Source organism: Neltuma alba, unplaced genomic scaffold, assembly GCF_004799145.2.
Source record: "Neltuma alba isolate B1F8T4 unplaced genomic scaffold, ASM479914v2 tig00010580_pilon, whole genome shotgun sequence".
NCBI classification, from domain to species: Eukaryota; Viridiplantae; Streptophyta; class Magnoliopsida; order Fabales; family Fabaceae; genus Neltuma; species Neltuma alba.
This window is the reverse complement of record NW_021635445.1, coordinates 3,246-24,805: the sequence shown is the minus strand read 5'-3', so window position 1 is coordinate 24,805 and position 21,560 is coordinate 3,246. Positions and strand designations below refer to the sequence as shown.

General features: G+C 44.7%; 1 protein-coding gene and 1 non-coding gene across 2 annotated transcripts; both read left to right on the top strand.

Moving 5' to 3' along the window:
* The first annotated feature begins 11,566 nt into the window (after positions 1-11,566).
* LOC114757199 (ATP synthase subunit 9, mitochondrial) lies at positions 11,567-12,003 on the top strand. The gene has a single exon (XM_028946201.1). It carries the CDS (start codon positions 11,774-11,776, stop codon positions 11,996-11,998), a length of 225 nt encoding a protein of 74 aa, XP_028802034.1. The 5' UTR covers positions 11,567-11,773; the 3' UTR covers positions 11,999-12,003.
* A 7,104-nt stretch (positions 12,004-19,107) lies between these two features.
* Positions 19,108-19,179, top strand: TRNAG-GCC (transfer RNA glycine (anticodon GCC)). The gene has a single exon. It is a non-coding gene; the product is annotated as a tRNA-Gly (tRNA).
* The last annotated feature ends 2,381 nt before the right edge of the window (positions 19,180-21,560 follow it).

Genomic DNA, 21,560 nt, shown 5'->3' with positions numbered 1-21,560 from the left:
CCAAATCGGGTATAAAAGAGGAAAAGGGTCTTCAACCGATGATCCCAGGCACCATCCATCTCTTGATTATCCTGGCAAAGGCAGATATTTCTATGCATTCCTCTGCCAAGTCCAGTTCCTCTCAGTCTCTCGATTGCATCGGCCAGGTCTTCCGATGAAAGCTCATCCATTCCTCCAAGAGCTATCTGTCTATTCGAAGGAATGAAAGCTCAACCGGAACAGCAAACAAACGCTAGATTCAAGTCCTTTGGTTGCCATCCACCAGGAGGCAGAACAATGAATCAATTTGCTAGAAAAAATGTTTTCTCGGGCGATCCCATTCCCATTTCCACCTATCGAAGCCCAACCAAGTGAGGCCCTTCCACCGAAGGTAAGTCATTTGTCTTATCTACGATAATTTATGCTTCGCTCCTTCTTTCAAAGAGGCTTTTTTTGGGCATCATCGCCCCTGCTAACAGCCTATGAATGTGCACTTGTCGGAAATCGTCTTAATCTTCAATTCCTAGTGCGCTGATTCGAGAACAAGCTCACTTTGTTCGCTTCCTCCTGCTAATTCTATTGCTACTGCTACTTTTTCTTCTTCACTTGCACAACCCAGTCTTGCTAACAGCCTAGTTATTGTCCAATCCCTGATTGGTAAACCCGTTATTAATACAACTATTTCTCTCGCCAAGACTAGTTGCCTTTCAGAGCCCTTCTTGCAACGACCGCATCCACATTCTTTGCTGCTAAGACCGGATTCTGTCCATTTGCGGTTCCTTCTCCTGTCTTCTTTCTTCAATCGTCTTTACCTCACCTAGCTGCCCAGATCGGATTCACTGATATAACCTATTTATTATATTATTTACGGATCGCATCTCTCAAGTGAGAATAAAATTCCGGCTAGAATAGATCTTTCACTCTAGACATACCATGCATAGGGTAAGGACACAGATCTTATATAAGATACAGGATACCACTAGACGAACAGTCTTGCTTGTGTATTGTCATGCACAAGGCAAACAGAGGTCTTAAGGGTACTCGCTACCCTTTCAGTCAAAAGAAGGAGATTGAACGATTGGTCTCTGAAATGCTCGCAGACGGCTTGATTCAACATAGCACTAAACCTTATTCTGCTCCGGTTCTACTCGTTCGTAAGAAAGACGGCTCTTGGCGATTTTGTACAGACTATAGGGCTTTGAATTATTTACTATAAAAAAAGACTCTTTTCCCGGTTGATGAATTTCTCGATGAATTGGGAGGCTCTGTTTATTATTCGAAACTCGACCTTCGCGCCGGTTACCATCCAATATTGATGAGACCAGAGGATCGCGAGAAGACCGCTTTCCGTACGCACCAGGGACATTACGAATGGTTGGTGATGCCATTCGGTCTTACGAATGCACCGGCTACTTTTCAGTCATTGATGAACTCGGTTTTCCCGCTTTGTTCTCATCTTCTTCGATGACATTCTCATAGACAGTCCTACGTGGGACTGACATTTGACACATGTTGAAAGAGTACTGGACCAGCTGGCTCGAAACCAATTATTTGCAAAGCTCTCTAAGTGAACTTTTGGCCAGACCCGTGTGGAGTATTTAGGTCACATTGTTTCGGCCTCAGGAGTTGAAATGGACGCCACTAAAGTCCAGGCAATCCTGGCCCATTCCTTCGACGTTGGCTCAATTGCGTGGCTTCCTTGGGCTTACCGCTTACTAAAGACCTTTCATACGTCATTATACCAACATCGCAGGCCCATTAACGAATCTTCTGCAGCGGGATTCTTTGAAATGGTCCACCGAAGCCCAACAAGCTTTTGACCGTTTGAAAGCGGCTTTGATGCAGGCTCCCGTCTTGGCCTTGCCAGATTTCTCTCAACCTTTCATCGTCGAGACCGATGCTTCAGGTCTTGGTATTGGCGCAGTGCTAAGCCTTCATGGGCACCCTATCGCCTTCTTTTCTAAGAAGTTGTCCCCTCGTATGCAAGCCCAATCGGCCTATGTCCGAGAACTGTATGCCATTACTCAGGCCGTCGCTAAGTTTCGCCATTATGGATTTGGGCATTTCTTCATCATCCGTACGTACAAGGAAAGTCTCAAGCACCTCGGTGATCAAGTCATACAGACTCCGGAGCAGGAAGCGTATTTACCCAAGTTGATGGGATACCGATTCCCAATCGAGTATAAGCCAGGTCAATCTAAGCAAGCAGCAGATGCTCTTTCACGTCTTTGCTTTATGGCAGTTTCCATACCGCAATCTACCTTCCTTGATGAGGTTCGTTCGGCTCTTCAGTCTTCAACTACTATTCAATCTTGAATTGCTCAATTCGTGGCGGACCCATTGGCCATGCCTCATTACTCTGTACGCGATGCTTGTCTCTTTTGGAAGAATCGATTAGTAATTCCACATGATGATTCTGCCTTCATTCATCCTATCTTCTTTCCATTCCATTCTTCGGTTATTGCTGGACATGCTGCTTCGCTTCGTACATTTCATCGTCTGGCTCACTTCTTTTATTGGCCCTCGATGCCTCGCGATGTTCAGACATTTGTGCGCCATTGCCTAGTTTGTCAACGTGCCAAGCCTTCTCAGCTGCATCCTTCTGCCTTATTAAGCCCCTTACCAATCCCAGAACGAGTGGGGGAGGACATTCCTATGCATTTGATCACCGCTCTGCCATTGGTGAATAGGTATTCTCTCATTTTTGTTGTCCTTGATCCCTTGTCCAAATATAGACATTTTAGGCCTCTACGGTCAAACTATACCAGCCAACAAGTTCCTCAGGTCTTCCTCTTCCTATTGCTCAATGTCTGACATATCTAATCAGACTGACTTGCTACTGACTCAAAGAGAGGACTGACTGACTTGAAAGAGATAGCCAGGCTACTATGAATAAAAGGATTCTTTCTATTGAACCTAGCCTTACTAAATATCGTATGATAAATAAATGGATCTCTGAACTAGAAAGCATAAACCAAAGGCAAGAGTGAAATCTAAAAAGTTTATCAAACCCCGTAGCCGTAGGGGTGAGATAGAGCAGTCAACGGTTACCAGTTGCGTTAGCCGTGTAGTTAGCAAACGGTACTCGAGGAAGAGTTTTCAAGCAGTATAAGTAAGGTAGTGTAAACTAGTTAATCATATTGCTTGTGCGATGGAATTCATTTTAGCTCTCAGTTACTTTCTTGGTCTCGAGCTTCCTGCCTAGTCATCCCACTGTGGCTTTCTCTGGACTTCAGGTTTTTATCCCTCCCCGGATTCATCTTAAACCGACCGATATGCCGAGATGACATCCAGCACGATAGCAAGAAAAGGAAATGGTCTCCGTGCAGCTTCAAGTCACGCCGCTCTCACCAAGATAGAATCATGGTCACATCTGTAGTCTAGTTTAGAGAAGCGGAATGCCAATCGACACTGTAATGGTAGCCATCGGGATTGAGTTCAGCTGCTTTTGATGATACTGACGAATGAGTAGACGGAAGAATGAATCAGATGAGCTCCAGTTTGGTCAAACAGGCGCAACGGGCCAAGAAATAATAAAAGGACACCAGAAGACCGAGAGGCACGAGCTGGCTTAACCCATTCCCTTACCACCAAGCCCGGATAAGCAGCATCTGAAAAAGGAAAGTCGAATTACTTTACCTTTACAGAAAGAGAGCTCGTGAAAGATTTTAAATGGAATTGAAATATCTGTTAATTTCTTTTTCAATTGATTCCTAACAGGATTGGCAAATCTCACTGTGTGTAACACATCTACTTGGAAGTGGAATTAAGATAATGCGCTTTACTCTTTCATTTGTAGCTGGATTAGCCCTTTGGCTGGGCTAACTTGAATCTGTTCTGTTTAGTTTTTCACTAAGCCTCATCTGAGTGCTATATACATAGCTCCTTTCTTTCTTATCAAATAAAATTAACATTCTTTAATCACTTTCTCTCCCCGATCTTATTAGCTTAGTAGCAGCAGTGGAAGTCACAGTAGTTGTAGCTGAGTAAGCTAGAGCCAGAAGCTTTCCACCTACTACCATCTTGCTTAGATGGAGAGCCAGTTCTCGTCATCCATTTATATGTCGCCACCTTGCCTAGCATCTCTTACAGTTCGTATAGCAGCATACCTTCAATTTCCAGATCCAGAGCATCCAATTTCAATTCGGATAACCATTTACAGTTCCATTTTGTGAGCCATAGCCCGTAGATAAAGAAAGGGGGCTGGCTGTTCCTTAGGATGGGTTGGGAATTAATATATATAGGATATAGGGATCGGGGAGGAGATTGTTAAGGTGGTTGAGTTACCCATAGTGGCTTTCGGTCAATCATGGTGCGAAGCGAAACAAATTCCTTTCCTTTCCGTGCCGGTCAGCTAGGCCCACTAAGGCTAAGTGATAGAGTAAGGAAGAAAGAACTCATATCGTAGTCAGTTAAGCGAGAGTGACTTTCGGTTACAGGAAGCAGCACAAACGAAGTACTCTCGTGAAGAGAAAGAAAACTGCTAGAAAAAACCGTTAGTGAAGTTACGGTAAGTTCATGAATTCAATCCTTCTTGCTCTGGTAGTTCTTCTCGGGCGTTACTCTTGCTCTTCCTGGCTCGAAGAAACTCCTTATTTTCCGGCTAGGATGCGGATGAGGAATAAAACTCCTGTTGCTGTTATGGCTAGTGCGATAAGCTCGTAGGTCAGTGGTTCAATCTATACTTTCCGTAAGCGGTTTAAGTAAGAAAAGGAAAGAGAGCCAGCTAGCCAAGTTGCTGTTCTCTAGTAGTGGTATTGTCTATCTCTGCTTTCTCTCGTACTATCGCTTTCGGCTTTTAGCTGTCGGGAAAGCAGCTCATGAATGAATTTCTTCAGTCCGGCAAGTGGCTTTGCTTAGAGAGTCTGTACTTTAAGTTCCAGCTGTAAGTGGTCGTAGAGACACTTGAGGGGCATCAAGATGAGATGACCGAAGTAATCAAGGATTTGGAGAGCGACATGGCGAGCACAGCGGGGGTGCTCAAGGCCCAAACGGCCGAGGTAGTGGCTACCATGACTGCCGAAATTTTTGAGCAACAAGCAAAGATCGTTGTGCTAGAGAAGGCGGTGGCCAATAATGGGCCGGCACCAAGGGAGGTGCAAAAAGTGAAGATCCGCGAGCCCAAATGCTACAACGGTGCAAGGGACGCTAAGGAGTTAGACAACTTCTTGTGGCAGGTGGAGCAATACTTCAAATAAAGTTGGAAGATGAGAATGCTAAGATAGATCAACACTGCCACCATGTACTTTTCGGACGATGCCATGCTTTCTCGCGAGTGGAAATCCTCCTAATCATCATATTAATATGATCATAAAATGAACAAAGCCTACAGACTTGTGAGTACGCCCACTTACTGTTCACAAACAAACTTCAATCACTCCCGAGCGTAACTCCACGATAAGTGCCTAGAATCTGTATGCGAGTGCTTTCCGGGAAGGCAGGTCCGGCACTCCGCGGTGATAGACCGAAGGTATGGACTTTCAGTTCACATGCGCTACTTCGGATTTCTGGGGTAGTTACCTAAACCGTCAGCTTCAAGTATTCTGCTCACCTACATGCCGTGCTGGTGCATATGTTCCACGTGCTTCTACTGGCCAAACCAACCCTAACTCGTTTTGCTTTCTCTGTGCTTGTTTCGCAAGTGACTACTATCATCCTCCCTGCTCCATCCCTATGCTCTCGCATGCTTTCATGTACACGTGTCACCTCTTCCCTACAACCCATGACACGCCCTGCTTTCTATGCCATGCTTCCTCAAAAACTGGAACTGGGCCCTTACAATCTTAGGCTGACCAGCTTCCGTAGCTGTCCTTCCTTTCCTTCTCCCAGCCCACCGCCCTCTCCAATGCTCTCTTCGCTGGTTGCTTCCCTGCTGACTAGGTAAGAGCTTTCTTGCTGTGAAATTAGTTGATTGGACGGCTACTATTAAATAGTATCTACTAGACCTTCGAGCGACGTCGAAAGGTTGCTTTAGTTAATCCTAAAAAGAAAGTTGTTAAGCTTTCGGTTTCCAGGAAACTAAGAAATGGCGGAGCATTCTTTAGTTCCGGAGGGAGCGAACCCTGGTTAGCTGTCGATGTGTGGCTAGTTCTGTTGAGCTTTGCTCCGCTTCTTATTCTTGCACTTGCGTATGCATATTCTTCTTTTTATTCACTTGCAGCATCTAGCCTTTCTTTGAAAGCAATTACCATGTCTTAGATGGAAAGTCATCGGATTAACTGTAAATTCCCTTTTGTGGACATCTGAGGAGAGGGGGGAAGCCCTTTCACAGAATCCGTAGATTCTCTCCCTAAGAGCAGAGCCACTTGACCAGAGAGATAGACGATGTTTGCACGGGTACCCCTTGAATCAATGCATTAATTTGACGTTGGGGCTAAACCTCTTTTTGTTTGGCCCATGAGGATACTTTCACTATACTTGCTCTTCTTGCCTGCTCCCATTTCGAGTCAAGCTTCCGCTTGTCACGAAAGATTATGTTTTTAAGTAGAATGCCCTTGGCAGAGTATACCGATAGCTCTCAAGGGGGACCCCTCATCCAAGGTTTTCCGACAGTTGGCCAGAAATACCTTACTAAGTGTAGAGTTGTCGTGACACACAATAGATTGTTGAAACATTCTCATTCTTTACTTTCTCGTCTTGAGCTCGCCTTGCCGGATTATTCAACCGGATCTCTATAGAGAATATATAATTCGAAATCACCGGTAGTCACATCTAGCTATCAAAGAAGATACAGGCCTTATCCCAATAAAAGTTAGGGAAGGAAGGCAATCTTTCTTTTTCCTAAAAGAACCTCAGCTTGCATACCTTTTCCTTCCTTATCCATCTTTACCTAAAGGACGATAGGAAGATAGGATTGATGTGAGCATTAACGTCCGCATCGTCCGGGTCAAACTACAGGTATGAGTTCCATCTTACTTACTTGGCCCTAGCTTACTACTCCTACTGGGATACTCGCAAAGGAAGGCAAAGATAGCTAATAGCAGCTCAGCTCATATTGGCCTGGCCTTATTCAACTACCAGCACTGGAATGGAAGGCTATGGAAAATAGAAGCACTAGGATAGAGGAACAACGTCCGATAAGAACCGTATCGGACGTTACATCTATCTATAGTCCTCTCGTCCGGTAGTTCCCTTTAGTCTGTTTCTAAGAAGCTAAAACAGCTAAGAACGAATTAGCTCTTTCAAGCCCCGTTTCTAGAAGAGAAAGCCAGAAGGTAATAGCTGATTGGCAGTATGAGTGTCAGAAAGCTGCCTGCTCGAATCAACATCCCTCTACGAGTTTCCTCATTCCTGTGGTTGTTCTCTTTCCTCTAGGCTAGAGAATATCTTCTTTCTATATGTATTTATTACTTACTGTAAGGGACTTTGTAATAAACAGGACAATCTCTAGCTGACGCGATCCAGCACCCCCAATAGCCGATGGAATGCAATATACCGTCATTCGATAGAGTCGTCGCAGCTTGCGAGTTTGAGGGATCGGGCATCGATTCTCTTGGATCCGATAGGAATCTCGATAGCGAGCAGTACCTATCGTTCGCAGCTACCCCTGGTCGTACGTTCCGCGCTTCGTCTTGCGCTATATGTACTGAGATCTTTGGCATGCTCTTCACTGCAGCCACCTTTCAACAGTAAATCGATCACTCTTAGGATGACTGCTCTCTCCATTCATCTGTCGTGACATAGATCGCAGCTTTCATTACTGCTGACTTATCTAGTCACACATGAAGTAAAGTAGCACTCTCCTTATTTTATTATATTTATATTTGTTTAGGTGCCATCAGCGTCTGTGCTTGTATTCTGTCGAAGGAAAATGCCTTTTACGCGAGATGTCGGGACAGGAAAGCTTATTTTGATGGCAGGCCAGTAAAAACTATAGTATTCTTTGCTGCTTCCAGGGTTCATCCTATAGCTACTTAGGATCCGATCTATAGCGCGCCACCCAATTAAGGCTACCAGCAGCGGTCTGCCCTTGCCCCTCCTTCTCCATTCGGCATGGCTACAGCCAGACAGTCTTTCTTTTTATTGAACGTAGGGTAGTTCGTTTCAAATAGATCAAGGAACATTAGATCTGGTGAAAACTACACTTGCATTTCTTCATTGATGTGATGGTTTCTCGTTTATCGGGAATCAGGTGCGGCAGAACCCATAATTACCTGCCACTATTGGAAGTAATGTTCCCAGGCTGAATCGGGTCTCTCCCGTTGGTCGATTGTCCGTCTAGTGAGTTAGCGTTGAGACTTTCTCTCCCACCAGTCAAGTCAGGGCGGGTCATGGTAAAAATCAATGATATCTGTAAAGTTAGACTCGCTACTAAAGAAAGAAGGAACGGTCGAAGCGAAAGAGTCACAAACCTTCAACTCATCGAGGAAAATATTATCTTTCGATTCTATTTGCTCTTGACGCCAACAATTTATCTAAGACTAAGGACCGATAGACGAGACGAAACTGGGAATAAAAAAAGATCTCGGAACTCATTTCCCTCAGTCTTTTACGTTGCTGTCCCCCTTCTCTGATTCCGTACTCAATTCCGTGGCACCTGCCTGAACAGACAGATCGTCAAATGGCAACGTATATAAAGAAGTGGCCGCTTCCTCACAAACTGAATAGCTTTCTCGAGTTGCTGTTGCCGAAGCTGAGCTTGAAGAGCTTGTTCTCTCCACTCTTGTTGCTTTCTTTGCTATTGCTTCTGTTGAATGGTTGAGGGGTGAAGGGCGAGTACAGTCTCTTGATCCTCTATCCCTGCCCGACTTGGGCATTTAGCTACGAGAATAACTCATCTCCTTTAATCCCGCTCGAGTGGAATATAGGAAGCTAGGGAGCTAGGTGAATACCCCGATGAGACCCTTCTTTAACCCGACCTGAAAAGGAAGAGTTTGATTGAACTCTTTCACCTCTTAAACTCGTTCAAGCGGCATTCATCTTAGCTATACTATTCTTATCTTCCGTCTGAAGACTCCCTTCTGTCGCTCGACATAACTACACTATCTGGAATTCTCCTATATCAGGAAGTGGCCTTTAGGCTCTGATCCCTCTGCCCTTTCGCTTTCCGACCCCTCTTTCTCCGTTGAAGCTATTCCCTCCGCTCCCGATGAATGAGTCACTACAGACTGAAGATGTAACTACCAGTTCCTTGCTTCTCCACTGTTCTGGCTAATCCATGAGATCAGGTTTTCCATAGCGGTGAATCCTTCCCTCTTTCTTAAAGAGAAGGAAGCCACCAATAGCTACGAGCTGCCGTAAGCGCTCTTGCACTAGTACTGTATCACTACACTAAGAATAGAGGAACTACGAGCAGAAAGTAAAAAGTAGTCGCTCTTCGCCTTTCAAGATATTTCGTATAAAGAGAGAGATTTCCTATTGCCCTGCCTCCAACAGAATTAATGGCACTAACTGATTCAATAACTGGTCTTCAAGCCTCACTCGATTTCCTTTATATGTTGATGGCCAGTTCATTCCTATTTTCTAAAAGAAGCTAGGATCTTCTAATAATTATTAGAATACGGATACCACTAGCCTTATCCAAGACCGGATAAGCCGCAAAACAGAGGGGTGAAGGTCAGAAAGCCTTGCATCCCTTGCTGGGTTACTATAATAGGCATTCCATCTCGAAAAATAGAAAGCGAAAATACCATCCTCTACTCGATCAGTCCCGATTCGAACCAGACTCGACAAGTCCTGTTTGTAGAAGAGCATCTAATCGAACCATTGACAAAGTAACTAAACGTGCCAATGGAAGAGATCTCTTTTTTCTATCTTTTTCTGATGATATCGTCTTTGTTTATGCGATATTGCTTGGAAGTGATAACTAGAATTCTTGATTGCCCCTTGTTAGTGCTCCACCAGGGCTGGAGCATGCACCCTATCTCTGTCTTTCTTTGTTTTTATATTCTAATATGTTGTCCCAAAGCCTTCAATTTGCCTTTCCCTGTAGGAATTCCTTTTTCATTCGTTCTTCTGTTGAATGTAGTCCTCTTGAGCTGAGCTCTCTTTGAGGGCGGATTACATACAATACAAGATTTCTTTCATTTTTGCTCTAGCAGAAAGTGGGGGGTGCCTGACCTCACCAAAAAAAGGGCTTTCCCCAGATAATCTCCTTAGCCCAGGTCTGTCGAGCCTCAATTAACTGCTACTATAGGGTAGCCGCTTGAACTCATAGCTGTGGTAACTGCGCCCTTCGCTCATTGACTATTCATTACCTGAATACTCAAATGAATAGCCATAGCTGCTAAGAACAACAAATGATCACCTTTCACCCCTGATATGATAGTAGTATGCCGGGCCAAAGCTTCCAGGGTCTCATCCCAAGATGAGAGGTTCTTTTTCGCTTTTATGGTATAAGTATTGATGGGAAAGTTGGATCTTCTTTCTATTGATTTTTATTGATAAATAGAAGTGGCCCACTCTGCGGGAAGTCATCTACGCTCAGCAGCGACAATTCCTGTAAAGACGAGGGCTTATAGAGTCGGAGTTGGTCGTGTCCAGTCATTAGACTGGAAGCTTGAATGTCCTAAAAAAGAAGCTAAGCCAGCCAGTGATCCATAGGCCTTTGTTCGATCGCTTTCGTTCATCAGAAGTAGTGGACAAGGAGTCAGCATCGTGCATGCAATTCCATCGATCTGGTCAATTCATTTCCGCGAGACGCTGCTCCACTCTTTTGCTTTGGCATTTCCATACGAGGAAGATCGCTCAGTTACATGTCAAAAGATATTGAATTTCCGACCAAGCAGTTCAGATTGAAATATGGGAATTTAGACCGAAAGATATCCATGTCAGTTAAAGATGTCTCTTTTTTGAGTGATAGGAACAGAGCGAAGGGCAAGCAGCTGAACCCATTTCCTTAATAGAATAGAATGGGGCTAGTTGGCGGACTTGATGTCATCTAAGTCAACTGGGGAAATCGGCTTCGATCCTCTTTGCGTTGATTCTCTAGTCGGAGAGTAATTTACTGATTATCCTCTTGATTTTTCTTTGTTACACCGGGCTTCCAAGTAATAGTATGAACCGCTTGCTCTGCTCGCAGCTTACACAGGGCTGTCGGAGGACTTGAGCGATGAGATCCTGCGAGACCTCATCTGAATAGGTCTCGCTCCGTCCGTGCCTTTTGATTTTACTTGGGATGGGACTGGCTAACCCATGATCTCAGGTTCGAACTCATTATCATAGTATGGGCTTCGGTTCGGAACTCTGAATCGATCAATCAAATGGGACTACTCCGATCCTCGCATCGGTGAAATAACGTATAATAGAGAGACCTGCAAATCTAATCTATGCTTTCTGGCTCCTCACTTCCGGTCGGTGCGCCTCCCCTCTCTTCTACTTTAAAGAGACTTTACCCGGAGGAGATAGAAAGAGAGGAGAGAGAGAGAAGAAGAGGAACAATCCTAAGTGGAGTTCCGGTTTAACAGGGATTGTATTTTCTTGAAATTATGTATTAAGCAGTTGCTTATTTGGTCCGTACGTATATAAGAGAGAGGCTTTAGGTATGAAAGATGATCTTAACTAGAAATATCATAAGAGAAGAAAAGAGAGTTGCCTAGTTCTGATGAAAGCTATGCTTAAAGGCTACCCGAGAAAAAAGGTTTAGTTGCGTCTCCCTGTCTTCATTGAGATTGGCTTGGTCTTCAGTGTACTAAGGTTAAGGTACAAGTACAAGATCGAAAAGAATGCATTGCATGAACATTGGGATGCCCAAGAAAAAAGGAAGGAGGGGAAGAATCAACACGAAAGAACATCAAATCGTAAGTTTATGAAAATAAAAAAAAAAGCGTGACGTGACGAGAATTTGGAATTCGAGATGTTAGAAGGTGCAAAATCAATGGGTGCCGGAGCTGCTACAATTGCTTCAGCGGGAGCTGCAGTCGGTATTGGAAACGTCTTCAGCTCATTGATCCATTCCGTGGCGCGAAATCCATCATTGGCAAAACAATTATTTGGTTATGCCATTTTGGGCTTTGCTCTAACCGAAGCTATTGCATCGTTTGCTCCAATGATGGCTTTTTTGATCTCATTCGTATTCTGATAAAAGAAAAGCAACTTTTTTTTTTGGTTAACTGGTGAGCCGCTTACGCTTTCAGTGAGGAGACAAGGAGCTTCAAGCTGAAAGTAGTCCCTAGACCAGACAGAGGATCTTGGGGGGTGTCCGGAAAGAGGATTCCATGAAGCGGCTTGTCCGCAGATGTAGGAAGGATGAATTTCTTCCTTTCGAACTGCGACAACAAAAGCTACTCTATTGTAGGAACAAAATGCTTATTGATCAGTCTCGTCCAATAGGATTGATCAGAGCAGTGCCAGTTCGAGTCTGGCGAGTTGCTTTGAAAAAAAAAGAAACTTTGGGATTGCTGAATAACAGACCAAATAATAAAGCACCGAACCATAGAGTACTTGCCACTGGTGCCACGGAGAGATATGTTTTTAGATCTCGCATTTAAAATCCTCCTTCAACATTTGAATTCTTATTCTTTATTGTAATTTGTAATACATAATTACGATGGAATAGCCTGTTTTTTCTAGCTATTACTTTCCTTCATTCAGGTATGGGGGCAGGGAATACGAAGGTCGAGTAGGCTTCGTCGGTTTGAGAAGGTGAACGACGAATCCGAGTGATCGAAGGTTCAAGTACTGAGCGAATATTCAAACGTCTATTCATGTGAGAACTTCTTGCCTTGACACCACCGTAGCCTTAGCCTTAGTCAGTAAGGATGGGAGGGGGCTTACTATTAGATAGGGACTCAGGAAGTTCATGGGAAAAGGTTAGTGGAAGAGATCATCTTTCCGGGGTTGGAGTCACCGAAGTGAACGATAGGCAAGAGAAGACACAGGAGTTGACCTGACAAGCATAAGATTCATTCAATAGCCAAGCAGGAGAGTATGCACCACTCCGAAGTACTAATAACTAAGTTGAAAAGAGAGCGGGGCAGGCCATAGACGAAAGTGAACTATAGACTACTTACCAAAGACCATAGGTAATGGACGAAAGACCAGCAGAAGGGCATTAGTCGCCGAGGATGCTAGTGCGCGTAGATCAAAGCTTAGTGGAGAGACCATACATAGGAAAGTTACAAGGAGAGGTTATCAGCAGGGGTCGATGGCAGCTTCGATTACGGAGAAGTCAATAATCAATGATTATGCGGAGGGTCCAGCTGTCACAAATAACCCAAGCAGAAAGGTCAAGCCTATTTGAATTTTTTATTGGAAAATGAGGAGGAAGACATCTCTCATGGAGAGGCAATCCTCAAATACGTACTTTGACCAGACGGCTTACCTTTATTCTTATTCTGCAACTGAACCTTTCAGTCAAGATACTGCGTAACCTGTGCTACTAGTATTCCTTTCTTCAGGAAGGCTACTAAGAATATTCATTCCTTCTTCTTTCCCGTTAGGACAGTGAAATAATAAATTCAATAATCAGGATTTGATCGAGGTAGTTTACTTACGCAAGCAGTGATAAGCTTTGGTTTGCTCAGCTTTATCCGAGTTGATGCTTGGGTGTCTGTTGCTGCAGCCAGTCGAACGAAGCATGATTCTCTAGTTTTCGGTGGAAAAAAGCCTTCAGAAAGAGGTCTTTTAAAAAAGAAAATGGTAAGCTCTTGCTCGCGCATTTTGGCTCTTCTCGCGGTAGAGCCTGTTATCTCTTCCATGGAAAACATCACAGTCTAGGGACCATGATGATTCACCTATCGTCATTGATAAATGAATTAAAGAGTACATCTGATGCACCAACTGTACTAGGTCCTTCTGCTGACTCGGCATCCACACATCATATGACGTTGAGATGGGACCATCAACCCTCGAAGTTACAGGGATCTGCACTATGGGAGCGTATTGGATATAATAATAACATAGTCTTCAGACGCAACAACTTGTCAAACAGAGTCGTAGAGAAGTTCACGATAATGACTCTTTATCCTTCCAAGTATGGTTCACGAGACCCTACCCAGGACTCCGAGTCCACGCACGTAGGTCTTCATGTCCACACACAGTCGCGGTTGTGCACAGCACATTAAACCCGACCGTTGAGGTAGCTTCCGGGTCACTCCTCACGAAGTGGGCGCTGCCCTGTTGGTCGAGCATCCTGCTGGACTACTTGGGTCAGCGCGCTTCGCTGGACTCACGAAGAGTCCACTTGAACCTTTCCAAGGCTCAACTTGACAAGTTGACGTCTGGTGTTCTCTACCAAGCCATCCTGGCTTTTCGCTCCTCTCCAACCAGTCGAGTTTCACTCAACATAGAAAAGCAACTAGAGCAGAGCGGCCTAAAGCTCTTGAACTAGAGGAGGGGAGGGGTCTAGCATACTGAAACATAAATATAGCTATAAAGCCGCATCTTCCTTACGGTCTCCTAAATCAGAACTTTTTCACTTTGTTTTAGCTTCGCTAGCTTTCCTTTTCAACTCGGAAGCACTTACCCTTTCCAATAGCGTAAGCTGATCCAGCTGATGCGAGAGTTACAGCTCAAGCACCTATTTCTTTTGTACCTTCATTCAATTCAATTCGCCAATTCATTAAAAAAAGATTAGCGCTTGCTAATTATTTAAAATGGTTTCATACTCAATCAATTAGGGATAGACTCTATCTCTTCTATACGACAGACTAGTTCCCTATGTTAACTAGCGGAGCTCTTAAAAAAGGGAAGTCTAACACAAACAGTCTTGAAGCTTATATATTAAATGAGTCCATCCCGAAGCCCCAACCTTACGCATCACTTTGATTGCTTCCGCCTCCCTATTTGTTTATTTATAGAAGAGCTCCTTGTGGCGAGAAAGGGAAGAGGGAGATCAAACTAGAAAAATAAATAAAGTCAAGGAGAAGACACCTCTAGTACTTCACTTCCAAACATGACAGCCATTGAACACATTTTGATTTTATAAATTATATGCATAGAGACGAACTCCTAAACTATTGGAATAAACGAATTCAATTCCTTCCTTTACTCCGGGGAAAGGAGATAGACCGATCATTATGACCGGGCCGACAGGCCCTACGTAGTACATGCCCTTAGAAGGGAATACATTTATTATAAAGAACGAAAGAAATTGCGTACTTCACCCCTACCTATTATGCGAGCTAGTCCTCTACTGAATTTATATATATCCTTTTCCACGCGGGAAAGAAAAGGCTTTGTACGAGGGGCCTCTCTTTCTCTTGCGCTGAAGCAGCCACATCTCGTTTGGCTGTCCTACTCTCGTCCCCGCCGAGACCAGAATGGGTCGGAAAGAAACCGGCCTTTGAAGATCACCCACTTCATCAATGCGTGCGATGTTGGAATACCAAATCCCACTGGGATTTCCATATGAACTTTTTTCTCCACAAGATCATCCAGGTTTAATGTCTCTTCATTAATAGCTACCAGGGAAAAAAAGCTTGACACCACTTCGCTTCAGGAAGTGGAATCCCAACAGTGAACAGGCAGACCGCTGATACCAATCCATTGTCTGAGAGTCTCCAGGGGAAAGGTGGGGCAATCCGGCCACCACTCCAGAAGCTGAACTGTAGTACGGCCCACATGCATGAACTCCTGAGACAAAGCTCAAGCTAGTAGTCATAGTCGGAGTCGTAACTCAACTCCCAGCCCGAGGGGTAGCTCATTGCCCGAGTAGAGAATGTTATGCCTATCCGCTGCAAGAAGAGGTTGCATATAGAATGCGACATCTTGTTAGCTACAGTCAGCTAGTTAGCTACTTAGCTGCGGATTCTTCATTTTGACTTTCTTCGCTTGCATCAGAAACATCACCAGCTCCTTAATTTATTTCAATATGCTCAGTAGCTGGTATGTTTAAATTATCCAAACTCGATTGAATGGCATTGAGGCTATTCTGTAAATCCTTCAGGTACTTTGGCTGATTACCAAGGTTAGTACAGATATGGATAAGAGTTTGGTTAGTCCAGTTCAGCTGCTTGTGCAATACCGAAGGTGAAAGATCTTCAGGTGAGTGAACCTTGGGTAAGGTGCACGAACGGCTTACTCTTTACAGTGGGAGGGAAGGAACGCACTCCAAGCAGGCTCCCGGAAGCTCAAAAAGATTCCCCATTTGCTGCTTTAGCGATCACCCCCGGAGCTGAATCAGAGCGATAGGGAAGCACTACAGGTATTGGATTCACCGCAAAGAGAGCAGCTCCTTCTCTTGCATTTGAACCCTCGGACCCGGATAAGCAAGGGGATTCTAGTTCTGATTCAATTGCAAAGAGCGCTAGGCACCGAAAGCTTCAGTCAACACAGTCCTATCTACTTCCGTCGGATTGTAAAAGACATGCCTACATTAGTAACTAGCAACCTTCACTATGCGAAATGGAAGGGCTAGCAAGACACTAAAGCAATAAAGCAGGAAAGCAAGAAAAATAAAGCCTAAACCTTGCAGTTTCGTCGTCTTATTTTATGGCTAACCCGGATTCAATAGCAGCTCCTGCTGAACTAGTGGCATGATAGGGGAAGGAAGGCAAGGAGCCTAGCACATTTATGCACACTTGCCAGCCCTCCTTTATAGTCGAGCTTTCAGTATTGAAATGATCTTTCTCATAAGTGAGAACTTCCGGCATTCCTCAATGGGCCTCCGATGTCAGTTATTAACTCTTTTCTCTTTCAGCTAGCTTTTGGAGACTGGTGCTTTCGGCTTCTTCTTCTTTGACTGTTGATGGAGTCATTACCGCAGCTTGAGTACTCGTAGCCGCTATTACAGAATCGGCTGTACATGAACTCTATCAATTTGATATACATCGATGATATGAAACGAATCCCACATCTGACTCAATAGGAACTGAACCTTGGTCTCCGCACCCCACCTTACTTACTTATAGGGCTAGGGGCGTATTTAACAGGATCTTTCGAGAGATGGGAAGAAATAGCTGCAGCTTGGCTCTTTCCCTTATGGTAGAAGTGAAGTTCAGGAAAGCTAATAATCAGTAGTTGCAGAAGAAGCAAAAGAAGAAGAAGCGGAATCGCTCGTTTTATTAACCGGACGATACTCATGAGTTGAGTTCCTTAATGACCCATAAGGGTAGGGGTAGGAATAAGAGTCATTGCTTTCGAGATGAGGCAGCCAACTGTAACTTTAATAGAAAATGTATTTATTTATTGATAAGGCGAAAGGAGAATTACAGAATAACCTGCTAATCTATAAGAAGAGTGAGACCAACTAGCTACTAGTATTTTTTACCAGTTCGGGAGTTCGGGCGAGTCTTAAACCCTAATCCTCTTCTATTCCTTCCGGATTTTCTTTCTTTCATAGGCTTGAGCGGAGCGCCTTAGCGCGGGAGTTCTCTTGCTGGGGCTCGTAAGGATAGCAGCGATAGCAAAACGGGAGGAAAGGAAACAAGCACCGGACTGGACTGAGACGGGCTCTAAGATCTGCGCTGCGGAGGACTCTGGCAAGGGTGGGTGCTTTTATTTAGGTAGGGGCTCGAAGGTGGGCGCGGAAGGAGTACACTTTATTAGGGAGAAGGAGTACAAATTGGAATCTGTGAAGTAAGAAATGCATTGCATATAAGCTTTTTGAGTACTCTTTAGAGAATCTCCCAGCGCTGCCCGCTGCGCTGTTCGATCTCCGTATATAGAGCTAAAAACCGATATGCTGAAGACCGATATATAGTAAAACAGACTAATTAGCAAGGACAAGCGCAAATCTCTCTTTGACGAGCACTAGGTAAAATAAATAAAGAAGAGAAATATCTTAATATAAGAGAAGCAACGAGCGCCTTAAGAGAAAGACGTTGCGCTAAGGTCAACAAGACAGTTTGCTTGCTTCTGATCTATAATAATATATATATATATAATAAAGAGATTCTTCCAAGATTCTATTTATTTGGGGTCCGGGATGGAAGATTTGGTTGGGTTCGACTCCCCTCACCTCGGTGTGGCGAAAAAAAAAACAATTCGTTAGACGGAACAATGAACTTTTTTCTTTTTCATTTCGATCTCTAACTGTTCGTCTTTATTTCTATTTTTCTGAAGTAGGTATAAGACCTAGCTAGGGATTTGATTTTGTGTCGGCTGCCCCTGCTTCGGCTACTTCCATTAAAAATCAGGGTTTTTCTTTTTGTGATGTTCGAGCTACTCCTTCTTTTTATTATTTTTCGTTCTCTCTTCCTGCTATTAATGGATGAACTGAGCAGAGCAGTAGCTCAGTTCTACCCGACGTTGGAGGGGAGTGCTGGCGTGGGAGGAATGAATGGTGGCTTCAATCCACCGCCTGTGCCGGACCCTTTTTCGGGTTTCGCTGCAGCTTCGCACGAAGCGGATCCCTCTGTCTCCGATCCTAAGTCTCAATTGTTTGATAACGAGAGTAGCCGGAGGCAACTAAAGAAGGATATGAGACAAAGCCCGCTAGAGGAAAGAAGAAGGGGCAGGCATAACCCTAAGACTCCTCTTTCTTCTCCAGTGAAGTGACCTTATTTTGGGTATTCTTTCGTCCAAGGAAAGATGAAGGAAGCAGGCAAAACACGTGCATCCAAACACTCGCAAATGCTTAGCTTATAGGAGGATGGACCCAGTAAGAAGTTCGTGAGGTGCCGCTGCAGCTTATTCCCTCTCTCTCCCCCCCCAAAAAAAAAGGAGAGAGATGTCCCGTCCCTTCTTTATGCACATCCATATACATAGCCAGACACAAAGGTGTACAATCCGGTCATGCGGTTCTTTAAGTTCATTCACTGTAGGTTCTGTTCTCTTACTTGCTCTAGTGGCTGGCAAACGCCAACCGAGAGGGGAGAACGAATGGCTCAGGAATCGACTGGTTCCGAGCGGACTCGTGGAGCTGCTGCTTGGATTATCGTAGAATAAGAGGAGCCGTCTTAGGAGATGACTTAACTTAAAAGACAGATGCCACCGCTGCGAGGCGAGGGAGTAACTTGTCTGGTCTTGCGGTGCACTCACTCCCGTTACGAGAATGAAATGACGCCCCAGCTCGACTCGAGACCAAGACTCCTTACAACTCGCACCAATAGCGGCCTTATTAGGTCAGGGGCGGCCGGAGATTGATTGAAAAGGCAGCCCAGCCGCTGCCCCTCCCCTCTAGCCGCCTACCTACTCGTGCTCGTAGCTCGATCGGAGGTTAAGAGTGTGGTCCGGCGGAAAAAAAGAAGTCGTCCGTATCAAGTGATACGTGAATTGCTCAGTAGTGCTTCGCCACTACCGTTGCTGGCGGAAATAGCTTAATGGTAGAGCATAGCCTTGCCAAGGCTGAGGTTGAGGGTTCAAGTCCCTCCTTCCGCTCTTTGCTTCGTCGTTTAGTGGTAACGAGTAGAGTAGGCAGCGAGTGGAGTGCATAAGCCCCTTTAGAGATAGGGGCGAGCAGCAAGCAGCACCTTGTTTGTATAGGGTTCCAAACCTTTATGCATGCACCTTCGTACAAGTGCTGCATACAAGTTCCGGCCAGGATAATTGGGAAACAAAAACCAATTGGAACCACTCACATCACAGTGGTAGTAGCCTAAAGCCGTTTTTTGGGGGGATGAAAGTTGGTCATAAATTTGGAGAGTTTGCTTCTACACGGAAACGAAGACTTTTGAGAACAAATATTAAAGCGGGAAGAGAAAAACCAAAGAGAGTAGCACTACACTTCAACGGAAAATCGAGAAATAACATAGATAGGCAGAACCAAACCAGAAGAATTTTTTTGTGTGAAATAAGTGAATTTTTTCCACCAGTTGAGGCCTGGTTGAGAAAAAATTCTGACCTACAGGTGAACTCCGAAAAGCCCGTAGCGTAAGTGTTTTGACAAAAGTCTCAGTCTTTCCCTTGTTGGGAAAGGGGGAGCGGAAAAAAAAAAACAGAAAGTACGAAATGAAAAAAAAGGTGACGAGAATTTGTAATTCGAAATTTACAATGGAAAAAGTCCTGTTCGTTGTAAGATCACTGAAGGAAAAGTTGGTCATAAATTTGGAGAGTTTGCTTCTACACGGAAACGAAGACTTTCAAGAACAAATATTAAAGCGGGAAGAAAAAAGGAGAAAAAGTCCAAATAAGTCGCATATGGCACAAATAGGAAATCCTATTTCGGTAAGACTGAAAATGGTTTTTGGGAGAATTGCAAAGCTATTGCTTTGTATTGTATTTCTCACCGGTCTCTGTCTGGTGCTTGGATTGGAATGTCCGCAATTCTTAGAAAGACTCCAATCCATGCTACTCGGAAGAGGGGTCCGCTGCCTCTTTAGTCGGCTTCTTGGGAGGGATCTTCCCCTTTTTCTTTTTTGCATTGTCGGTTCGGTAGTAGGTTCCAGCTTGCACATGATGGATCCGGACAGAGCTTCAGCATCTTCCGGCGGATCCAACTCCATCTCAGTGGGAGGGGGAAGTGAAATAGGGGGTAGCAGTAGGGGTTCCGGGTGGACGTCTTTCGATCTAACCGTCCTGGGGGAACCCTTTCCAAATGAGCAAGGTGAAGAGGTTGCCCAACCAAACACCCAAAACGCCCCCGCTAATACGGTCGCCCCCCCGGGGGGGGCTCAAGAGCAAGAAGCGCTACCGCAGGCGCCAGCCCCGGCTGAAGAAGGTCACTCTGCTGAAGTCTCCGAACTAAAAAGGGAGCTTCACGCGTTAATAACAGAACGAGTTCGCGAGGAATCGGAGAAAGGAATAGGGCCTTTGACCACTCTTTTTCCCGAGCAGAGGACCCTAAACTCAGAAGTCGCCCGGCATATAATGGAATCACTGGAATTTTCTTTGGAAAATGATCCAGATAATATTCGGGAATGGTTACGAAGAATAGAACAAGAAAAAGGCATTCTCAAAGACCTGATTAGGGAGTACCTGCCCCCCAAAAAGGGGTAAATTCCAATTTTTTACACGGATGAGACTGATCAGTGACAAATTCTGACACCAATCATTTACGAGGATAAGACGGGAAACATCGTTTTTCAATTATTACTTTCTGGGTCGGAGCGTAGACGAGCGAGCAGGGCCCAGGATAGAGGGAAGCCCGTCATAGAGCAGTCGACTAAAAGTAGAAGACTGCTGGCCTGAGAGAAGGCGGCCTCTCTCGGGAAACATGGCCCAATTTCTCTTCTTTCTTTTTGATTTCATTCCATATCTCTGGAAATTTTTCCAGCCCATACTTTTATGCCTGGGGACTAGGGGCTTTTCACTTCTTTTCCTATAGGGATATGCACTGAAGCCTTTGTGTCATTCTCCATTCGATTTGACAGTGATTGACATGATCCTCACTTCTCTTATGATATTTTCTTATTTCTGTCTTTACATAAGAGAGAGAAGTGTTTGCTGGGCCTGCCCATGTGTGTCTTGTTTCGTGTTTTTGTTTTTGGATTGGAAAAGTGTTCAGTGCGAACCTTTCTTCTGCTTCTAAGGCGGATCCAAGCTTCGCCTTTACTCTTGACCAGCTACCGGCAGAGAAAAAGCTTGCTAGACAGGTACCGAAAGGGCGAGTTCTAGGTCCATGTCGGATTACGGGAAAGGCTCACCCCCTTTCAGTTGTGTCCGCATACAGGCGTCGATAGAGTAGCAGCCTCGTCCTGGTCCAGCGAGGGTATCTTCTCCTCTGTTCTTGGGATTAGCGCTCCTTTTTACATGAAAAATGGACTGGAGGGTGCTTGACCGCATCTTGGGAGAACTGGCCCGTGGTCTTTCTTGCCCTGCCT

What these genes read in the sequence shown, in the direction of transcription:
- LOC114757199 (XM_028946201.1), top strand. Translation starts at nt 11,774, where the DNA reads ATGTTAGAAGGTGCAAAATCAATGGGTGCCGGAGCTGCTACAATTGCT.